Below are 22074 nucleotides of genomic sequence, written 5' to 3' on the forward strand. Positions count from 1 at the left end.
GCCCTAAGAAGAAAACAAACAACAAACACACAAAAAGATGAGAAATCTGTAGTATGTTCTTATTGTGAGACAATTTGAATAACAGTGCTACTGTCTATATTGAAAAGGGAAATTTCATAAGAGGTACAGACCTCCCATATCCCATAATCTTGGCCACAGCAGAAAGTACTTTTCTCTGTTAAGAGCAATAAACTTGTGCCTAATTTGTGTCTGCATCTCAAAGCCCTTGATTCATCCTGTTTATTTGCTGTCACAGAGCACCTTCTCAGTGGCTCTTTGTAACAAAGGGTAGAACTAGCCTAAAATTCCTGCTGGTGGGTGGAACAGAATGGCACTTTCTCAGTTGTTTAGATGGAACCAAAATCCTGGTGATAGCTACCTGTCCAGTAGTGAGTAGATGGCCAGTACAGCTCAGTGAAGTGTGCTCTCTAACACCCAAAAGTTTGTAGACACTAGAGTTTATTTTCCACCAAGGAAACACTGATGAGAACTGGACCAGGAGCTGGATGCTGGTGGTTCAACACCTGTGATGCTAGTTGCTCAAGAAGCTTAGATCTGAAGATCATAGTATAAAGCCAAGCCTGAGCAAGAAAGTCCATGAGAATCTCATCTCCAATTAACCAGCAAAAAAAGAAAGAAAGAAAGTAGAACTGTGGCTCTAGAGGTAGAGTGCCAACCTTGAGCAAAAAAGCTAAGGGACAGTGCCTACGCCCTGAGTTCAAGTCCCAGTACTGGAGGGGGAAAAGAAGAGAAACGGGACTAGAATAAAGTAAAGACGAAGGGACAGGAAGAAAATATGCAATAACATTACTACAGTCTTTTGTTATACCATACTGTGAAAGCTTTGGAACCAGAAACCCCCTATGTTTCTTATGTAGAAACATGACAATTACATGAGAGCTGTACATGGACCATTTTTCCAGCATGACTTCATCTAAGGTTATGTGACAAAGCTGCATGAGAAGGTCATGTATATTTGGCTATTTTCTGTATGTGGGTCTCTTTGTCACTGCAAATTTGTCAACTGTTCTCCCTTATCCTTCGCCTCTGTCTCTAGATCAGGCAGTTGTACTGACTAAAGTCATCATTCTTGGTGAAGAATGCTGGGCCATGCTGAAAATTTGTGGCTGAGAGCTGGACCCTCGTCACTGCCACGCATTTTGTCACAGGGTAACCCATGGTAACTAGGCTTGAATCAGTTACGGGGCACAGAACCTCCCCTGCCTCCTGCTGTATAAAAGACACCCAGTCCAGGGACCCCAGCAGCTCCTGGCTCTGCTCAGGGAGTGCAGTAAGGAGCTCGGGAGCGGAGCCGCCCGCAGCCGCAGAGGCAAGGCCAGCATGCCTCCTAACTTCAAACTTCAGGGCCACTTGGTCCTCATCTTCCTGGCCGCCCTGAGAGGGGAGAGCCGGTACCTAGAGGTAAGCCATTTCTGAATGGACCTACCCCACCTCTCTCGTCAGTATCCATCGGGGAACGGCAGCCCCCCACCCCGTATTTTTATAGGGTTCGTTCCTTTTCCCCCTCTCTGTTGACTCCTATCCCCCACTCCCCATTTGATTTCTCCTGGACAATTGTTCTTCCCTTCCTCTAAGCGTCTTGCCTGTCTGCCTGCTTTCCTCTGGCAGGTGCCCTGGTTTAATGCAAGGGGTGTAAGGCCCTCTCGGGACGCCAGTCCCCCTCGCCTCTCTTCCCTGAGCCTCTGGGAAGGCTTCCCCTCCCACCCGCTCACCTCCCGGTCTACCTGCGTTCCCTCTGACTTGAACTTGCCCCTCTGACTTCTTTTACTTGACAGATGCAAGAAGCTGTGGACTACGACCCTTTCCTGCTTTTCAACGCCAACTTGAAGCGGGACCTGGCTGGGGAGCAGCCGTACCGCCGCGCGCTGCGTGAGTCGGGGCTCCCGGCTCGCCAAGATCGCAGGCTCCAGGGGTGCGGGCAGGTTGGGGCTCTGCCCCAAGGGTGCCCGGGATCCGCGGCCCGGGGTCGGGGCCTCTGGGGTGAGACTCCCCTAGGTAGGGATCGGCGAGATCCCGCCCCAGAGTACAGGAGCCTGTTCTGGGTCGGGGCGATGCGTTCCGGGGAGTCAGGAATGGGGCGCGCGGAGAGGGGTTGCCCGAGGTGGCTGCTGTGAAGCTGCAGCGCAAGATCTCATCCCCCGCCACCCGCTGGCTGCCCTCCCCCAGGGTGCCTGGACATGCTGAGCCTCCCTGGTCAGTTCACCTTCACGGCTGACCAGCCGCAGCTGCACTGCGCCGCCTTCTTCATCGGGGAGCCCCAGGAGTTCATCACCATCCACTTCGACCTAGTCTCCATCGACTGTCAGGGCGGGGACTTCCTGAAGGTGAGGCGCCCCGCCCCGCCCCGACCCGTCGGGGGGAATCCTGGCCCGACGTGGAAGGGGTCTAGGGGAGGAAGGTGGTGGTGGAGAGGGCGGGGTCCCGTCCCCAGCACAGGGAGCCGGGGACAACTCACGATCAAACGTGGTTGTAAACATCATTAGGGTGCTCGAATTGGAGAGGCACGCTGGGGTGAGGCGGGGGAAGCAGAAATCTCGCCCCAACTCCAGGAAAGACTTCACCCGTGCCCCCGAGGGGAAGGAGCGCCGAACACCACCCCGGGGTGGTTTAAATTCTTCCAGGGTGCTTTGGAAGTCCTGGGGACTTGCGGGCGCTGGCACTGGCAGCGCGAAAACTGTGCTGCCTGCCAGCCGGGCCAGGCCAAATCGGATGGGTGATGAGTTGGAGAGCCCGGCTCTGGGTGAGAAGGAGAGCCCTGCACATCCCGGATCTGAGCTCATCGCCCTCCGCTCCTCTGTCTCCGGGCGGTGGAGGGGAATCCACTTTGAATAAGGAGCGGGGAGCCGCAGTCCAGCAAGTCCGAGTTGTCGCTAGCCACGCCTAGTTGCCATAATTGTCTAGGTTGGTTTAGGATAGCCGATGGAGACCGTCCCGTGAGAACCATCACGATTAAGACCTTCAGAGCAGAATTATTCTGGAGCCTGTCAAACATGTCAGAAATCATTTGTAGCTGGCGTTTCGGCCGTAGGCTGTGTTGAACTCATTGAACTAGAGTCTGTGGCATTCTGGGGACAAAGTCAACTGACCTTTTGTCCAGGTAGCAAAGGTGGATGCAGGAAGTTCTATATGGCTTTTCTGACAGCATCGCCTAGTGGAAGCACTGGTGGTGTTTTTAAATAATATGGGATGGTAGCAAAAAATAAATAAAAAGAATGGGTGAGCCCATTGATAGCTCATACCTGTAATCCTAGTTACTCAGGAGGCTGAGATCTGAAGATCACAGTTCAAAGCCAGCTGGGGGAAGGAAAACTCATGGGACTTTTGTCCCCAATTAACCACAACAAAAGCTGCAAGTGGAGTTGTGGCTCAAGTGGTAGAGTGCCAGCCTTGAGCATAAAATCTCAGGGACAGTACTCAGGCCCTGAGTTCAAGCTCCAGAGCAGGAACAACAACAACAAGAATGGATGTTTTAGCCACTGGATGAAAAAATTGCTTCCCTAGTTCTTTCTTTCTTTCTTTTTTGGGGGGAAGGGAGGGGCAGAAAGGCAGTTGGGTGACTCGAACTCTGGGCCTGAGCCCTGTCCCTGAGCTCTTCAGCTCAAGGCTACCATGCTACCCCTTGAGCCACAGCACCACTTCCAGTTTTCTGGTGTTTAATTGGAGATGAGAGTCACAGACTTTAGTGCCTGGGCTGGCTTTGAACCATGATCCTCAGATCTCAGCTTCCTGAGTAGCTAGGATTACAGGTGTGAGCCACCTGCCCCAACTCTCCAGTTCTTTCTTTTGCTCCTCAATTTTGAGATGTTTTATTCACATATTAATGACTAGAGGAAAGATACAGTTTTTAGACCCCTTTTGGAAAGCAACGACCTAGATGAAAATATACATCGTTGTTTATAATTTCCGTTTAGCCAAATAATCAAAGAGCCAAGATAAAACATAAGATAGCTTTAAGACTTAATGCATTATCAATTACCAGCAAAAAAAGATTTATGCAGAAAACGCGTTAATTATGTATAATTACTCTGCAACCCTCATAGTCAAAATACATATAAATGGGAAGCAAATAGGCTGCCAACTTCCCACTTAAACTAGCTGTAGAATTTTTCTCTCCTTTTCAATGTTCATTATTTAAGAGGTGATAAAAGTGACCATCTATGTATTCTGTTTTGGGGAAAAGGTGTTTGATGGATGGATCCTCAAGGGAGAGAAATTCCCCAGCTCCCAGGACCACCCCCTCCCCACCGTGGAGCGCTACATAGATTTCTGTGAGAGTGGTCTTACCAGAAGGAGCATCAGATCTTCCCAGAATGTGGCCATGATCTTCTTCCGGGTCCATGAATCAGGAAAGGGATTCACACTAACCATAAAAATGGACCCTAACCTCTTTCGTAAGTGAGCTTCCTGTCTTCTCACTCAAAAGATAAGACTCGGGGGAGAGGGTATCAAATCTGGTTTTTCTTTTCTTTTCTTTCTTTCTTTCTTTCTTTCTTTCTTTCTCTCTCTCTCTCTCTCTCTCTCTCTCTCTCTCTCTCTCTCTCTCTCTCTCTCTCTCTCTCTCTCTCTTTCTTTCTTTCTTTCTTTCTTTCTTTGCCAGTCCTGGACCCTGAAATCAGGACCTGAGCACTATCTTTGGGCTTTCTTAAAGCTAGAGCACTATCTTTGGGCTTTCTCAAAGCTAGAGCTATACCACTTGAGCCACAGCATAACTTCTGGCTTTTTACTATGTATGTGGTACCAGGAATTGAAACCGGGTCTTTGTGCATGCTAGGCAAGCACTCTACTACTAGGCCAAACTCCTGGCCCTCTATTCATTTCCTTTTTATTTCCGTAAGTCAGATTATGAGTATAATTCATCTTGATCAATGTCGCCCTTTAATTGTTCTCCCAAACCTGCTTTTTAAAGGTAATATTCTCCTACATGTAGGAAATTTGATGAGAAATGGTTTGAATGGATATTTCTTTATATTTAAATATCTACTTAAGGATATTTCTATTCATTACTGTGAAAATGAAATTAATAATTTTAAATTTACTTCACAGTCTATCCTAACTTATGATGGGTACAAGCCTATTTTTCTTCATAGTCTTGTTTTGATCTCCTAAGGTACTGTAACACATTCTGTGACAAACAGTAATCTCTGTGGACATTCTATGAATTCAGGGTAAGCTTAAAGGATCAGCTATGCAGCTGTGGTCCTAGAGCTAATAGGCAAAAGCTGAAAGGCTGCACCTCTGAGATATGGCAGACAGATGTCATGCCCTGAGCACAGGATTGGGTGAGGTTGTCTTTGTGTTGCCTTTCCATGCTGAATCTACCACCCTCACTCAGTTCAAGATAGATTATACTGGAAAGCTGTGTATTTGTATAGCAGATTATGCTAATCAAAATGAATCCACTCATCTGTTTATTTTTCCCCATTAAGGGAAAAAGCTTAATGAAAGCACAAGAGAAAAGCAAGCCACCAAGCATAGCACTTATTGCAGGATGCATATAGTGGTATTGATGTGAATATTTTGAGTAATTGAAGGGTAAACCCTAACTTCAAGGATAATGTGCTACTGGCCTTCTAATTCTATTTTTTTTTGGTCAGTCCTGGGCTTGGGCTCAGGGCCTGAGCACTGGTCCTTGGACTTTCTCAAGGCTAGCACTCTACCACTTGAGCCTCAGCACCACTTCCAGCTTTTTTCTATGTATGTGGTACCGACGAATCAAACCCCGGTATTTGTGCATGCTAGGCAAGCACTCTACCATTAGGCCAAACTCCCGGCCCCACTAATTCTATTTTTTAAAAGTGTTTCCTTCCCTAGGGTGTTTCTAAGACTAGAGCAGAATAGTTCTAGAGGATGAAATGCAATACTTCTATATTTTATTTGGTAAGAAGTCACAAGATACCATCTAGAACCAAGGCACTTCAGTTCTTTTTGAAAGTAAGTGTGATTAACAAAAGAAAGAGGAGGCAAGAATTAGGTCTGATCTGGTCAGTCAGAAACTTTTGTTTCATAGTAAGCAAAAATGAAAATTTCAGTGCTTCTGTTTCAGATCTGTGGATCTGGTAGAGTGCTTGCCTAGCATGCACAAAGACCCACGTTCAATTCCTTGGTACCACATACATAGAAAAAAAGCCAGAAATGGTGCTGTGGTTCAAGTGGTGGAGCTCTAGCCTTGAGAAAACCCAAGGACAGTGTTCAGGCCCTAAGCCCAAACCCAGGACTGGCAAAAATAAATAAATTTAAAAAATTAAAAAAGCAATAAGAGGGTTGGGACTTTGGCCTAGTGGTAGAGTGCTTCCCCAGCATTCTCGAAGATCTGGGTTCAATTCCTCAGTACCACATACATAGAGAAAAGCTAGAAGTGGTGATGTGGCTCAGGTGGTAGAGCTTTAGCTCTGAGAAAGTCCAAGGACAGTGCTCAGGCCCTGAGTTCAAGCCCCAGGACTGGCAAAAAAAAAAAAGGGAAATAGGACTCCCAACCATGTGAGGAAAGATGTCAAACAGACAGGGTTTGAGATGTGGCCTTACTTTTAAGCCTCTATTCTCTCAGATACCTGCCTTTAACCTCAATTTTAGTAAACAGAACTTCAGCCAGGCAGTGCTGGTTGATAATGTCCTCTGATTGTAATAAACCAAAAATGGCCTGAGGGGAAAGTTAGCTCAGGACTACCGAGACTCTGTGTCATTGATGGCTTTTATCCCCCAACTCCTTCCTTTTTGCAGATGTCATTGTGATATATATTCTGTCCCTGAGTACAAGACTCTCTATCATGTACCTAGAATAGGGATATGATCAATGTCTGTAAATGCCTAGCACACCAACTAATGCAAACACAACTCTGTCTCTGTCTCTCTCCCTCCCTATCTCTTCTCTTACAAAGCTTGCAATGTCATCTCTCAGACCCCAAATGGCAGATTTACCCTGGTGGTTCCATACCAGCATCGAAACTGTAGCTTTTCCATCATTTATCCAGTGGCGATCAAAATATCTGATCTTACCCTGGGACACTTTCCTGCTCTTCAGTTAAAGGTGAGTGGTTTGCTTACTTCTTAATCACTTGGCGAGGCCTGAATTTTATCAGAGCATGAGCAGATGTGACATCCAAATGAGTTGGAACAGCCTATCCCTCTGGCTATTCACGCTCTCATGCTCTGCTCTGGCTGCTTTAGCTTAAGCTCTCTTCTATTTCCATCATGCTGTAAGCCTCATGCTCAGGTGCCCATTCGAACTACTTCAATATTTTGCTTGTGACGTAAGGAATGCTCTCAATTGGTAAACTTGTGGTATGTAATTACAATTGAACTCGCTTGTATTCGTCTTCTTTTACAAAAATTCTCTCCTAGCAGAACCTAGTATGTGAGTCAGCTGCACAGCTGCTTTTCTGACTATTGGAATTTTCTTTTGATACGGAGGAAGTATCTCATTGGTAGAATTTGGGCTACGGAGGAATGCTAACTGTAGCATAAAGTACAAAATTGGATTTTTTAGATTGCAAAAGGCACTGAAGTGTTTGCATTACATTTAATTTGGTCCATTTGCTTTGAAAATATTAGCTGAGCATCCCTATTCAATTACTTTCATATGAACTTTCACGCGGACCTCCAAATGAATGCGAAACTTGACCACATTTATTTGCGCTGATAGCATCTTTCCTGTGAGTCATCCCATTTCCTTGTCCGTGAGTGCTCACATGCTGAGGTGAAGATAACAATGCATATACTGGTATCAAAGGTAGCCAGAGCTCCTAATCACACAGATTTGAGTGGCAGTCAAATAAATTGGACCAGAACTGCATATCCAATCTCCTCTACTGGACCACTGCCTATTTTTGTTGTTGCTAGGCCTTGATAAAAAGAATGATCCTGTAACGAGGGTGTATGTGATTGTTATGTAGTCCAGCTTCATTGATCTTGTTTGTATGGCATTCTTAATGTAAAATTGAGAAGATGAGAGATTTGGAAGCAGAGATGAAGGAGATCTACTCTTCAGATACTGAGACGCTAAGAAATAATCGTGATGTTTTTGCCTTAGCAATTTAGAGCCTGCTGTGTTCTAGTTAACTATTCCTTTAAAAAAAAAAAAAACAAAAAACCCCCAAAAAACACCTAAGTCTTGAGGGCTGAGGATGGTGCCGCCCACCCATAATTCCAGCTCTGGGAGGCTGAGCCTGGAGCACTGGGGGAGGATCACAGAGGGAGAGGTTATTGAACGCCAAGGGACAGCAGCATTGGCACTTCTTGGTTTTGTCCCCTCATTTTACTTTCTACTTCTTCCCAATGTCTTTATATCCCATTTCATTCTCTCAGCCCGGCCTTTTCTCTTCAATGCCACCTGCTGAAATTTGGAACCTAAAGAATCCAGTGGAAATTTCTGTCTGGAGATATTCTCCTTGGACACCTTCTACCCACGGAAAAGACAATTAAGCGCCCCCCCCCAATAACTTATTTGACTCAATTCACAAACATGAAGCCTTGTGCACAGAGAGGTTAATTAAATCTTTATTTCATTCCTTGACAGAATTATATGTAAAGTACCTCAACATAGAACCCCATACATAGTAGGCTGTTTAAAAATAGATGTCCCAAGCCAGGCTCGGTGATCCTAGCTACTTAGGAGGCTGAGATTTGAGAATGGAGGCGAAAGGCCAGCCCAGCACTACAAAGTGGTGACACTTTTATCTCCAGTTAATCTCCAGCCAACAGGTATGGGGCTGTGGCCCAAGGGTAGAGTGGTAGCCTTGAGCTGAAGAGCTCAGGGACATCTCCTAAGCCCAGAGTTCAAGTCCCATGACATCCCATCCCCCCAAAAAAATAGATGTCCCCTGTAGCTCCTCAGCTAACAGTTTTCATTTTATTATGTTGTAATTTATGGTGTAATTTCAGTTGTCTTTTTTTTTTTTTGGTGCTAGTCATGGGACTTGAACTCAGGGGCTGGAGCTAGGAACTGATCCTGAGCTTCTTTTACTCAAGGCTAGTGCTCTACTACTTGAGCCACAGCATTGTGTCTACCTTTTCTTTTTGACAGCTTATTCTAGATCAGACTTTTCTGCCTAGGCTGGCTTGGACTCATGATTCTCAGATCTCAGCCTTCTGAGTAGCTAGGATTACAGAGGTGAGCTGCCAGAAGGCCAATGTCCTTCTAAATGTTTAACGTTTTTACTTTCAATTACATTTCCTTTGTGTTAGGGGTTTGTGTAGTTTAACTTACAGATACCTATCAGACTCTACTACATTTCTTAGTGAGGACAGTTTAATGAACAGGATTATGGGCAAAATGAGCTACACAAATTGTAGCAGACATTACCTAATGAAACGGAGAATTTCAGGCAGCTAGGTAACATGTACCTGTAATCCTAGCCACTTGACAGGCAGGTATACAGTAATCCCAGCTGGAGACCAGCCCGGAGAAAAGTAGTGTGAAATATTATCTGAAAAACAAACAGCAAAAAGACTGGGGGCAGGAGCAGCTAGCAAACACGAAGCCTACAGTTGAATCTCCAGCACCATTAAATTAATTCAATACAGAGATAGCAGAGCATTAAAGCAAATACACAGGCCAGGCCCTGTGTTTTGCACAGGTGGCGCTGAGGAGGCAGCTTGCTCACAGGGGTAGAGGGTACCCAAAGCACATCTATGTGGCCAAGAGTAGCTGCTTTCTTTGTGTTGGTGAAGTGCTGTGGGTGAGGCTATGAGATTGATGAAGGGAAGCAGGGGAAGGTGGCTACAGATCAATTCTCATAAGTCTTATGTTGAGTAGCTTCCCCGAAATCTGTTTTCATTGAAAGGAGAAAGATAATGGTATGTTCACTGAACTTGGGCCCCCAAGCCAGTTTTATTCTCTTTAATCTGATCATAATGAATCTAACTCCTCCTTAATAGAAATGATATGTTCCAACAGAAGAGAAATCCTTAATAAAGAAGAAGAGCCTGTGGTTCATGCCTGTACTCTTAGCTACTCAGGAAGAGATGTGAGGATCATGATTTAAAGCCAGCCTGGGCAGGAAAGTCCATGAAACTTGTATCTCCAATTAACTACCAAAAAGCCAGAAGTAGAACTGTGGCTCATGGTGTAGAGTGTCAGCCTTGAGCACAAAAGTTCAGGGACAAGCCTGGCTCTGGTGGCTTATGCCTGTAATCCTAACTATTCAGGAATTGAAATCTGAGGATTGCAATTCAAAGCGAGCCATGTCACAGAAGATCATGAGACTCTTATTTCCAAATAACCACCAGAAAATTGGAAGTGGCATTGTGGCTCAAGTGGTAGAGCATTAGCCTTGGGCACTAGCTGAAGAGCTCAAAGACAATTAAGGTGTAGATTTCAAGCCCCACGACTATAAAAATAATTATAAAAAAAAGTTCAAGGACAATGCCCAGACCCTAAATTCAAGCCCCAGAACCAGCACACATGCAAAAAAAAAAAGCTCCTGCAACAGAAGGAAAGGAGTGAAAGGATCTAAGTATAGAAATGCTGTTTATAAAGTACAGATAATGGCCTTCGTTTAACTTTGCCTGCCTACATTAAGTATTCAAATAATTTCGTGTGTCTCTCCAGGTATTAAGAAAAGCAAATAAAAGCAAATCACTTCATTGAGTTTAGAGATTCTTGTAAACATTTTTGAGAAAATATGTTCTTGCATTAAAAAATTGATTACTCAAGTGCTTTAGGAAGGTGATTCTCATAATTAATTTCCAGAGTCTCACATATTAAATACCAATGGTCCTTTCAGGGTGTATAGGGCTCATTAAATACCCATCCAACACTGGTTTGACTTCCATTATTGATTTAAACACACCTTGCTCTGTTGTTTATTTTCTCAGAGACCCCCAACAGCCTGTGGGGAGATTGGAGACTTTGTGGAGCTACTAGGAGGAACAGGATTAGACCCTTCCAAGATGATGCCTTTAGCTGATCTCTGCTACCCTTTTCAAGGTCCTGGTGAGCTAATTCTTTAATTATTATGTGCTCATTGAGGTCACTTTACATACCCTCCCCTGTTTTTATACATTGGAAATCAAGTGCTTCAAAAAAAACCCAAAACACTTACTGAGCCAATACGAGAATTATACATGTGAGCTTATACACAGGAGTACAGTCCACTAAAAGATCGTATATCTGTGAAGCAAGTAAGCTGTATGTTTAACACTGGCCTCAAGCAAAAGTGAAAAAATAAAGTCTTTCTTTCTTTTTTTCCCCCATGTTCTTGGGAATCCCTCCCTTCATCTTCTGGATGTTAAGGGGTATATTTATTGAAAGAATAGTGGTTGACTGAAAGACTAATATTTATTGAAGACTAAGGGAATCCCTCCCTTAGTCCTCTGTAGGTTAAATGGTATGTTTACTGAAAAACTAATGGTTCAAATGGTAGATGTAACAAGGATGGGTAATAATATTATAACAATGACAACAAATAAATATAATAGATTTTCCATTGTGGGTATATGTGTTCATTACAGCTGCCAAGAAGAAGCAGGTCTTCTTTATCAGAGACCAGTGAGGCTGGATGGGGTGGAAATTACTGACCTCATGACCAAATCAACCAAGTGTTTGTGTGTGTGTGTGTGTCTGTGTGTATGTATGTGTGTGGCAGGAGTAGAAGGGGAATTAGATTAGAGCGCATTTCCATATTTGTGCTTCATATACAGGAGACTATGGGTACCTTTAGAGAAATACAACAAAAAGAGAAGATGATCATAGCCCCTTTCTCTCCGATCACCACAGACCCCTCCCTATGTAGGTAAGAAAGCTCCATGCAGGCAGTCACTTTGATCAGTTCTTTAAAACCGGGTCAGCTCACCAGTGTTTCCTTTTTCTAAGCTGGTGCTTAGGCCTTGATAGAAAAAGCAGGTCTGAAACAGAATTATTACATATAGACACTATCGCCTAATGTGGCCTCTACCCTCCCTAAACACAGAAGACTTCAACCTTTTTGGGGAGGGGGATATGCTTTTGGGCGGGGGATATGCTAGGCACTGTCATGGAGCTTCTTTTGCTTACAGCTAGCACTCTGCCACAGCACCATATCTGGTTTTTTCTGATTATGTGGTTCTGAGGAATCAAAGTCAGGACTTTATGCATGCTAGACAAGCACTCTACCACTAAGCCACATTCCCGATGTTTTCCTTCCTTCCTTCCTTCCTTCCTTCCTTCCTTCCTTCCTTCCTTCCTTCCTTCCTTCCTTCCTTCCTTCCTACCTTCTGTCTCACTGTGTGGTGCAGGTTGGCCTCAAATTCAGGGCCTTCCTACCTCAGCTGCAATTATATGGTGTGCTGCCATACTCAGCCTTGCTAGGCTTTTTTTTAGGCATTCTCTAAGGTAAATGTTTCACAATGCTAATGAGAGGGGCCTTTGGACACATGGACTTGATGGGAATAAAAAGGGAAGTGTGTGTGTGTGTGTGTGTGTGTGTGTGTGTGTGTGTGTGTGTATACTAGTCATGAAGCTTCAATATAGGGCCTAAGTACAGTCCCTGAATTTTTTTTGCTCAAAGCTAGCACTGTACCATTTGAGCCACAGCATCACTTCTGGCCTTTGGTGATTCATTGGAGATCAGTCTCATGGAATTTCCCATCTAGGCTGCCTTCCAACCTAATCCTAAAATCTCAGCCCCCTGAGTACCAAGAATGACAGGTGTGAGCCACTAGTGGCCAGCTTAAAAGGAAAGTTTAGGTTGAAGAACATTTGTTCTTTAAATCCAGACCATTAAAGCCAGGGTAAAGTTTCTGATTAAATTTTATGACTTTGAAGTAGGCTAAAGGGCTAGGGGAGAGCCAAAATCCTCTTTTGCCCAAGTTATGTATATAATTAAAGTCAGTTTTCAGATGATTTTAAGTTGTGAGCAATATCAGTTTGGGGCTCCTTTTTAATAGTTTTAATTATTTTTTCCACCCATTCTAATTCCTTGAGTCTTTTCCAAGTTGTTAAAAATATAAATTGAGTTTTGTGTTTTAAATGGAATTTTATTAGAATCTATGTTAAAATAGACAATAGGCTTATTAGCTAAAGGAAATTAGATGTATTATATGAAATTTGGAGTAAAATCAGAAGAAGACTAACCTTTCAGATTGTTTAAAGAAAGATAAATGTGGCCCTCTAATTATAAACCAAGTGTGAAGCTCTCTCATATTAGCTATAATAACTTAAATAATTATACAATTAATGTTTATAAAGTTTTAAAATTTACTTTTATCTTAAAAATATTACTGAATGATTTTATTTTAATTAAGCCCAGGTGTGTGTTTGTGAAGTTCTTGTTACACAATGATAATAGAATTTATCTTCTTAGAATTTAGAAACACCTCATAGAGAGAAAAAGTGTGGAGGAAAAGCCAGATGCCAGTGGCTCATGACTGTAATCCTAGCTACTCAGGAGGCTGAGATCTGAGGATTGTGGTTCAAAGCCATCCTGGCAACAAAAGTCTGTGAGACTCTTACCTTCAATTAACCGACAGAAAACCGGAAGTAGCGCTGAGGCTCAAGTAGTAGAGCAGTAGCCATGAGCTGAAGAGTATAAGGACAACACCCAGGCCCAGAGTTGAAGCCCCATAATGGACTAAAAAAAAAAAAGTATGGAGGGAGGTTAAGGAAATTAAAGCAGCAGGAAGAATTATTGTGGGCCAGCTAAATCTTTCCTGGGAATCAGCTTGAGGCTGGAGAGATAAAAGGAAAATGACTTTTTAATAAAAAAAATAATGTGACTTTCAATATACAACTACTCAAGCACACCTTCCTGAGAAGAGAAAGTTGCCAGATATTCACATGGATAACAAAAATATTGGAGAAAAGACAAATGCGGATATTAGAAGTTATTTTACAGTCATGCAGATCCCTGAGACAGAAAAAATACAACCTGGCACTAGAACAGGAGATAGTACACTACGTGTGTATCAGTACTGTGCAAATGACCTTTGATTTACATACATAACACTTACGATGAAGATCAGAAAATAATAAGCAGGCTATTTTAAATTTTCTGTTCTATGTAAACATCCAGTGGTACATTTTTTCCCTTAGCCCTTGACCACTAAATACCACTTGTAACCCCAGGTTTTGTGATCCCCCTCAAAACTGTCTCTGAACATTTCCAATCTGTCCCTAGGGGGCAGCGTTGCCCCCACCTACAGTGAATTCATGGGTAGCCTCGCCCACTTTTTCACCCAATTTTATGGATTCTATAATTACGGCTATAATTTTTTTTTTAAACTCCAAAATGCTTCACTCAATAACATACGTAAGAGAACGTGTGGAAGGGTATGTCTACCATCTTTTCACTGTGTTTAAATTATCTGATGGACAGCAATCATTTGTGTGGTTTCTAACCTATTGGGAAACTCCTGTTTTTTTTTTCCCCATCAATTACAGCCCAGATGAAGATTGGCTGTGATAACACTGTGATACGCATGGTCTCTAGTGGAAAACACATAAATCGTGTGACATTTGATTATCGTCAGCTGGAACCATCTGAACTGGAAAATGAAAATGGAAACAGCATCCCAGAATTCTGTTCATCCAGCCTTTGAATAGCCACATGACTGATGTCCTGCTGGCTGAGTGTGTTCTGAATGGCTATTGTCTATCATTTTGACCACCAGCTAGTGAAAAGCCTTTCACACCAGTCAGTACTTAGGCCTTGAACATACAGATATGCTAAATTTATGTACCGTGCTTCCTTTCTGCTTGTAAATATATCATTGAATCATGGCATTTGGCAAATTTTCTATCTGCATGATAGGAAGCAAGTTTCAGGTAGAAATGTTTGTAGTTCACAGGTGTGTTGCAAGATGGAACTCCCAAGACAAATGTAAAGTAATGTCTTTGGAAAGGACTACAACGAAAGGAAAAAGATGGCATTCATAGCTTTGTGACAGAAAACTTCAAAGGCTTGAGTATACCAAAGGAGCTGCATCTGTTTCTGTTTATAATTCAGTTAACAATAGATAGAAGTGGTAGCCATTTTTGGTTGATTTTTAATCAAACTTTGTAGTATGGAAAACACTTTCCATCCACAAATACAAACATGAATAAATATGTTCAGAAAGTTGGCATCTTGCCATTGTACTCTGTAATTATTATTATTACTATTATTATTTGGTGCTGGCACTAGGGGTTGAACTCAGGGCCTTGTCATTCTCCCTGAGCCTTTTCATTCAAAGCTGAAACTCTTATCATTTAAACCATAGTTCTACTTCCAGCTCTATTTTGCTGGTTAATTGGAGATTAGAGTCACATGGACTTGACTACCCAGGCTGGCTTTGAACCAAGATCCTCAGATCTCAGCTTCCTGAGTATCTAGGATTATAGATATGAGCTAAATCTACCTTTGTTTTCTCCAGTAGTCATCTCCCTTTTAACCCTCAGAAAACAATGTTCCCATGTGGTTCAGAACTAAATGCTGAAATGAATTTTTAGGGATTTCTTATAGTTGGTAGAACTCTGGGTTGCTGAGATAATTATGCGGAGCACAGGAAGAACGATAGTTTTTGGTTGGTTGTGGAGGGGAAGCCAGTCGGGAGCAGGCATCTCCTTTCTGCTAACCTCTGGACAAACTCAGGACATGTCTTCATCACAGTGATCATACTTCTCAACAAGGACAGCAAGAACCTCATGGCTCTTATAGACAATTTGCAGAAATCTGAGTACTTCTTTGATTGCCTGAGCCTTGTCTGTTTGATATGTGAAACTGAGACATCTTCTGAAAAATAGCCTGAAGTGAATTCTTCACTTTATGTTAATAGAGGAAGTTTCAAACTATGCAGTGATTGGTGAAACCTATTTAGTATAAGCCTTATTAGAGTATCCTAGAATCCAGCAAACAAGCAGAAGGATACAGAATGACTAAGAAGAAGCAGAGCTGGGGCTCAAGTTGTAGAGAACTAGCCTTAAGCACAATAGCTCAAGGACAGAGTCCAGGTCCCGGCTGGTGTGCCAGTCAGTGTGCATGTGCGTGAGTATGAACCACTCTCCCCCCCCCCCACCAATACTGACTGAGAGTTTTGTAAAATATCTAGGATCTAGCACAAGTTTTAACTCAAGAGCTATTCTAGAATGTGTGAATAATTTAGTAAATGACTGAATAAATTCCTGGATGGATGGGTGGCTATATAACACTTCACCAGCTATTTGCAATACTGAGTTCCTCAATTTACAGAAAAAAAAATTAACTGGGTTCCAGTAGCTCATACCTATATTCTCAGCAAGCACTAATATCATTTAAGCCATACCCCTTGTTTGTAAGATGGCCTTGTATAAGTGTACACAGCATACAACACTCCTATATCTGCTTACTGGCTTTCTGGGACTCCAGGAATATGCACCACTGCAACCAGCTGCAGCTTACATGCTTCAAGAGGTCAGCCACTCTTAAGAGTTTTCATTCCAAAATGATGGAGCAGGTTTCTGAAAACAAGATGAAAGGTGAGATGTTTGGGGGTGGGATCCTGGGGAGTCTTGGGGCTTTGTCACAGCCACTGCATAAGTAAAATCAAATGTTGGGCAATCTTGCCTTTCTTTCTTTTCTTTTCTTCTTTCTTTTTTCTTTTTTGGTGCTGGTCCTGGGGCTTTAGCTGTGGGCTTAGGTGTTTTCCCTGAGCTTCTTTTTTTTTTTTTTGCCAGTCTTGGGCTTGAACTCAGGGTCTGAGCACTGTCCTTGGACTTTCTCAATTCTAGAGCTCTACCACTTGAGCCTCAACATGATTGCTGGCTTTTTTCTATGTATGTGGTACCGAGGAATTGAACCTCGGTCTTCGTTCATGCTAGGCAAGCACTCTACCATGAGGCCAAACTCCTGGCTCTTCCCTGTGCTTCTTTTGCTCATGGTTTGTGCTGTAGCACTTGATCCATAGTCCCACCTAAACTTTTTATTTTGTAGTAGTTTATTGATGATAAGCATCACATGATGTTTTTGCCTGGGTTGGCTTCCGAATTGTGATACTCAGCTCTCCACCTTCTGAGTATCTAGGATTACAGGTGTATGCTACTGGCTCAAACTTGCCTTGCTGAGAAATGTCATAGAACAAAGTCATGGAGATCATTCACTCTGTTGCATGACTGCCACTTACTGGAGTAAGTCACTTTTTCATCTTCCATCACTGAGTTTTATTTAAATATGTAGAACTACAGTAATAAAGATACCATCTTAAGATTATTTTTCAAAATGAAATGTTTAAATATATGTAAAACCTATCCGAGGGCTCAATTCTGTCAGCCCTCCTGTCAGCATTAGTTGAAAGCACTCATTAATTTGCTTGTAAGTGGGTCCATTTTAGTGAATGAAACCTCTCTGCTTCCATGTTACTTAATTTTGCCTTTTTGTAGACAAATCTTTATCTGCCATGTAGTTTTTCTCAGGACTGAAATTCACTTGGTTCAATATGAACTTTAGTGATAAAGGATTTTTCTAGATCTTTTCCTTTCTTGCCATTTGAATAGGAAAACAATATTTTCCCTCAAAGTAGAATGTCCATTAAAGATAAAGGTAAAATGGACAGGATTTACTTGCAAGGAGGGTGTTGATGTGCTTGAAACCACCCAATAAGAAAGTTGTGGAAAAGAGCTTTTATTATAGGTAACCATCAGAAATTATATCTGAATATACTCTTCTTGGTGCCACTATTGCAGGATGTGACTCACTATTGTATCTTCTAATGAACAGATAGAGGGCCACTGTACTAATGGGTCATTTTAGTGACTGGGATCCATTTCCCTTTTTGCATCTAAGTAGTGTGTGTGTGTGTGTGTGTGTGTGTGTGTGTAAACAAACCATACAAAGAGAGAAGATCCAGAGCTAGGAGACAGGAAATCTGGATGAGATAAAGAAGGCTTGATTACAGGGTTTGAACACATAATGAAAATCAGTCTCTAAATTGGACTCTAGGCTCTTCTCTTAGTGACAGCAGTGTTGCCAGTTGCTCAGCTGAGCAACAGAAAACAGGAAGTGTCTTGTGCTTTAGAGGAAAGAGTGTTGATGCTAAGACAGAAAGTCAGCTGAGCAGGATGGAACTATAACCCTCATCACCAAAAGAGATATCCGATATTGGATAGTCCCACTAAGGAGGCGTCACCGGCTATTTCTCCTCAGATTTCTAAGGAAGTTTCCTGCCTTGATGGTTGGTGGTTCAGTACAGTCTAGGCAGCCATGTGCATAGGCAAAGTATGTAGCTACCTATGTGTGTGTAAAAGTCGCACATGACTGAAAATATTGTCCTCCACTGAAATTGCCTCCCTTTTCACTTCAGTGTTATAAAGATGATGCTCAGAAGGATCATAATGACATGAGTCAGGTAATGAGTACATTTCATTTTATACAGTGTCTGTTGTTCCCTGTCTCACTGACGAGTTGTAAAGTTCATTTTCATCAGTGTTAAGTGAGTTCTACTGCTGCACTTTTCCCCCCTTGACTTTTGTTCCTTACATTCTTTAAAAATGTGTATTTAACAAAGCAAGTACTTTATTTGAACCTATAATTAGTTGCTTTTCTTATGGCTGGGACAAAATACTGATGTAAACAACTTAGGCGAGAAAGAATTTACTTTGGCTCATACTTTGGGAGATTTCAGTCCATCGTCCTGTTGTTTCTGGGCCTGGGGTGAAACAGGACATCATGGTGGCAGGAGTATGTGGAGGAAGAGGCCATTCCAGTCATGGTGGACAGGGAGCAGAGAGAAAACAGAGACCTGGGGCCAGGGAGAACTTTCCAAGGTTTGTCCCAGAGACCTGCTTCTTCCAACTAGACTCCATCTCCTACAGCCTCCCCAAATAACAACACCAGAAGAGGACCAAGTGCTCAAGCTGTGAGCCTGTGGGAGACATTTTCATACTCACAACTCGATAGCACCTGATTGTTTCAAAGATTCAAACACCTAGAGATCATTAGTCAATGATTAGCTATGCAACTTGGGATTATCATAATGATGTGCTGTAGAAGCAATGGATGAGTGTTGAATTAAAAGGGGGGGGCGGGAGTTTGGCCTAGTGGTTGAGTGCTTGCCTAGCATGCATGAAGACCCGGTTCGATTCCTCGGTACCACATACATAGAAAAAAGCCAGAAGTGGTGCTGAGGCTCAAGTGGTTAGAGCTCTAGCCTTGAGAAAGTCCAAGGACAGTGTTCAGGCCCTGAGCTCAAGCCGAGGACTGGCAAAAAACAAAAAAAAACCAACACAAGAAGTGGTGCTGTGGCTCAAGTGGTAAAGGAGCCTTTAGTTAGGGACAGTGCCCAGGCCCTGAGTTTGAGCCCAGGACTGAAGAAAAAAAAAGAAAAGAAAAAGAAAAAAAATAACCAATGCAAAACTAGGCACTAGTGGCTCATACCTGTAATCCTAGCTACTCAGGAGTCTGAGATCTGAGAATCGTGGTTCAAAGCCAGCCAGGCACGAAAAGTCCAAGAGACTGACTCATCTCCAATTAACCATCAGAAAACTGGAAGTGGTACTGTGGCTCTAGTGGTAGAGTGCTAGCCTTGAGCTGAAGAGCTCAGGGAGAGTGCCCAGGTCCAGAGTGCAAGCCCCATGACGTACAAAAAAGAAAAGGATAGTGACAATAAGAGTTAAGAAATGCTGGGCTGGGAGTATGGCCTAGTGGTAGAGTGCTTGCCTAGCATGCATGAAGACCTGGGTACAATTCCTCAGTACCACCTTTCCTTTGAGCTCACCTACAGAAACACATGGGGCAACTTGAAAAGCAGGCCCCTTCCTCCCTCCATCACCTACCTGAGAATCAGCTCTCCATATTGGAAGGACCAAAAATGAACCCTATTTCTCCACCAACAAAAAATATCAGTGAAATGAGAATCCACATGAAAAATGGCTGATGTACCCTTGTCTCTGTATTTAGGAAGACTATAGAAAGAACCATTACCAGTGACACAAACTGGAGTGTGCCTGCGTAAATTCTACGCAACATTCTATTTTGAATCTGTGCTAATTAAATGTTATCAGTTAACATTTTCTCTTAACAAAGCTCTTCTATCGTCAGACCGCCAGTGAAAAACTTGTAGTTTCCGGATTCTCTTCAATGAAACCAATTTGGGAGTCTCTTTCAGTGTTTACCTGTAATTGGAAAGGCTCTCTCATGCATGAATGAACTTGCAAGTCTCCTAAAGTCATTGATAAAATGCACTTAGGATGAACAGAAACTCCATGGTAGGGCTTTATTTAGAACTGGAAAAACATCTGGAACATAGCTCTGAAAAGACAGTGGCAGAACATTATGTGGGAAAGGAAATGAAAGTTTTTTTTTTAATGTGATAAAGACAAATAAAAGGCTCATTAAAATATATGTTGGGAATGGTGGCATATACCTGTAGTCCCAGCTACGAGAGAGAATGTGCTAGGAGGAGGTCATATAGTACCTCAATTTATCCTCTTTGTTTTTCTTCTTCTTCCTCCCCCACCTTTTTTTTTTTTAACTCAAAGATGCTCTGTGCCTTTGTTTCGCACAGTTTATAGATGATTTATCTAGACAAGCCTCTCTGTTTGTGACCATGGACTATGCCAATGAGTCACAGATGAGTCTCTGGCGTGACTGGTGAGGCCTGCTCCTTTTTGGATAAACAGCATCTCTCCTATGCTTTCTGTTGAAATCTTCACAGGCATCAGAAGGAGTGGAAAAAGGGATGGATCAGAAGCCACTGCAGGCAGCTGCTGCTGGTGGAGTCACTCAAAAGAAGACTATATTTAGCAATGCTTTTTGAACACTAAGGTGATTTTTTTCCTCCTTCCCCCCCTCTCTCATTTGTTAGTCCTGGGACTTGAACTCCGGGCCTGGGCACTGTCCCTGAGTTTTTGGTCTCAGGGCTAGCCCTCTGCCTCCTTGATCCACAGCTCTATTTCTGGCTTTTTGGTAGCTAATGGGGATAAAAGTCTCATGGACTTTCTTGCCTGAACTGGCTCCAAACTGAATACTAAGCCCTCAGCCTCCTGAGTAGCTAAGATTTCAGGCGTGAGCCACCAGCACCCAGCTTACATTTTGAAGTTTTATGTGGCAATGAATCTCCTTCATTGCAGGACCCTGTTAATGATCAAATTCTGATACAAGGGTGGGGTCTGACATTCTGTATCTCTTTTCTTTTTTTTCCATATATTTTTTTATTGTAGTTAATAGAAGGGTTACATTATATTCACCAGATAGAAGGTGCATTACTTCACAAACATTGATACCCTTTCTCATGTCTTGGTTTCCATTTCCCTCCCCCCCATCCCTGCTCTTCCCTTCCCTGTCCAACTTCAAATAACCAAATATACATATATACAATATATGAGATAACCAGGTAAAATACTGTAACAATATGAGATAACCAAGGGACAGCAAAAGAGATAACATAGTACATTAAGGACAACAATCACTCATTATATGGCTTTTGTTTCTATATCCTGGAGGTCCTTTCATTTAGCATCATTCTATATAGCCTTATGAATCTAGGTTTTGTTCTATTGTAAACCTCTTCTAGGAGAGCCCACTCTGCATCTCTTTTCTTTGGGCTTTTTTTTTGTTTGTTTGTTCAATAGTTTTTTGAGACAAGGTTTCTCTATGTAGTCCACGCTGGCCTGGAATTCACAATCTCTCACCACAGCCTTTTCAGTGCTGGGATTACACGGATGAGCCACCACCTTGGGCTGAGATTCTGCATTTCTCCCCAGTTTCCAAATGTGCCATTTGTAGGCCATAAAAACCAGTGGACAGGCAGAGCAGGGTGGTGATGGTGTTTCCCTACAGCTCACTGCTGCTTGGATTATTTGTTTTCACTTTTCTTGAAGGCTTGTGTTAAATAATAAAATTGATCTCACTTTCTTTCCACGGTGTCACTTGTGTTGGGAACAACACAATGGAAGGAGCAAGCTGTGACTTGTGAACAGGAGGCATGTTAACAAGAGAAAGCTCCAGAGGGAGAACCTAAGGCTAGCCTGTTGCCATGACGCCAGATTAATGACATGGAGCTGGAAGAGTGATTCTCCCTGTGCTAGTTATCAAGTGACAAGATCTTAATTACCCATTGAAAAGAGTGCCTGCTTCCAGCAAACAGTTCTTTCCTGATCAATACCCTCTGTCTTGCTAAGTATACTTTCTG

General features: G+C 42.8%; 1 protein-coding gene across 1 annotated transcript; it reads left to right on the plus strand.

The window, feature by feature from the left end:
* The first annotated feature begins 1199 nt into the window (after nucleotides 1-1199).
* Crhbp (corticotropin releasing hormone binding protein) lies at nucleotides 1200-15070 on the plus strand. The gene is made up of 7 exons (XM_090331138.1): nucleotides 1200-1422; nucleotides 1797-1890; nucleotides 2188-2345; nucleotides 4202-4412; nucleotides 6897-7045; nucleotides 10834-10951; nucleotides 14375-15070. Exons 1-7 carry the CDS (start codon nucleotides 1342-1344, stop codon nucleotides 14530-14532), a joined length of 969 nt encoding a protein of 322 aa, XP_090187264.1. The 5' UTR covers nucleotides 1200-1341; the 3' UTR covers nucleotides 14533-15070.
* The last annotated feature ends 7004 nt before the right edge of the window (nucleotides 15071-22074 follow it).

This window comes from Megascapheus bottae, chromosome 4 (genome assembly GCF_031878675.1).
Source record: "Megascapheus bottae isolate mThoBot1 chromosome 4, mThoBot2.hap1, whole genome shotgun sequence".
Taxonomy (NCBI): domain Eukaryota; kingdom Metazoa; phylum Chordata; class Mammalia; order Rodentia; family Geomyidae; genus Megascapheus; species Megascapheus bottae.

Bases quoted from the DNA above. Each gene is read 5' to 3' on its own strand.
- Crhbp (XM_090331138.1), top strand. From the start codon at position 1,342: ATGCCTCCTAACTTCAAACTTCAGGGCCACTTGGTCCTCATCTTCCTG. The intron at 1,423-1,796 runs GTAAGCCATTTC...TTTACTTGACAG, and splicing joins GGGAGAGCCGGTACCTAGAG to ATGCAAGAAGCTGTGGACTA. The intron at 10,952-14,374 runs GTGAGCTAATTC...CATCAATTACAG, and splicing joins CTACCCTTTTCAAGGTCCTG to CCCAGATGAAGATTGGCTGT.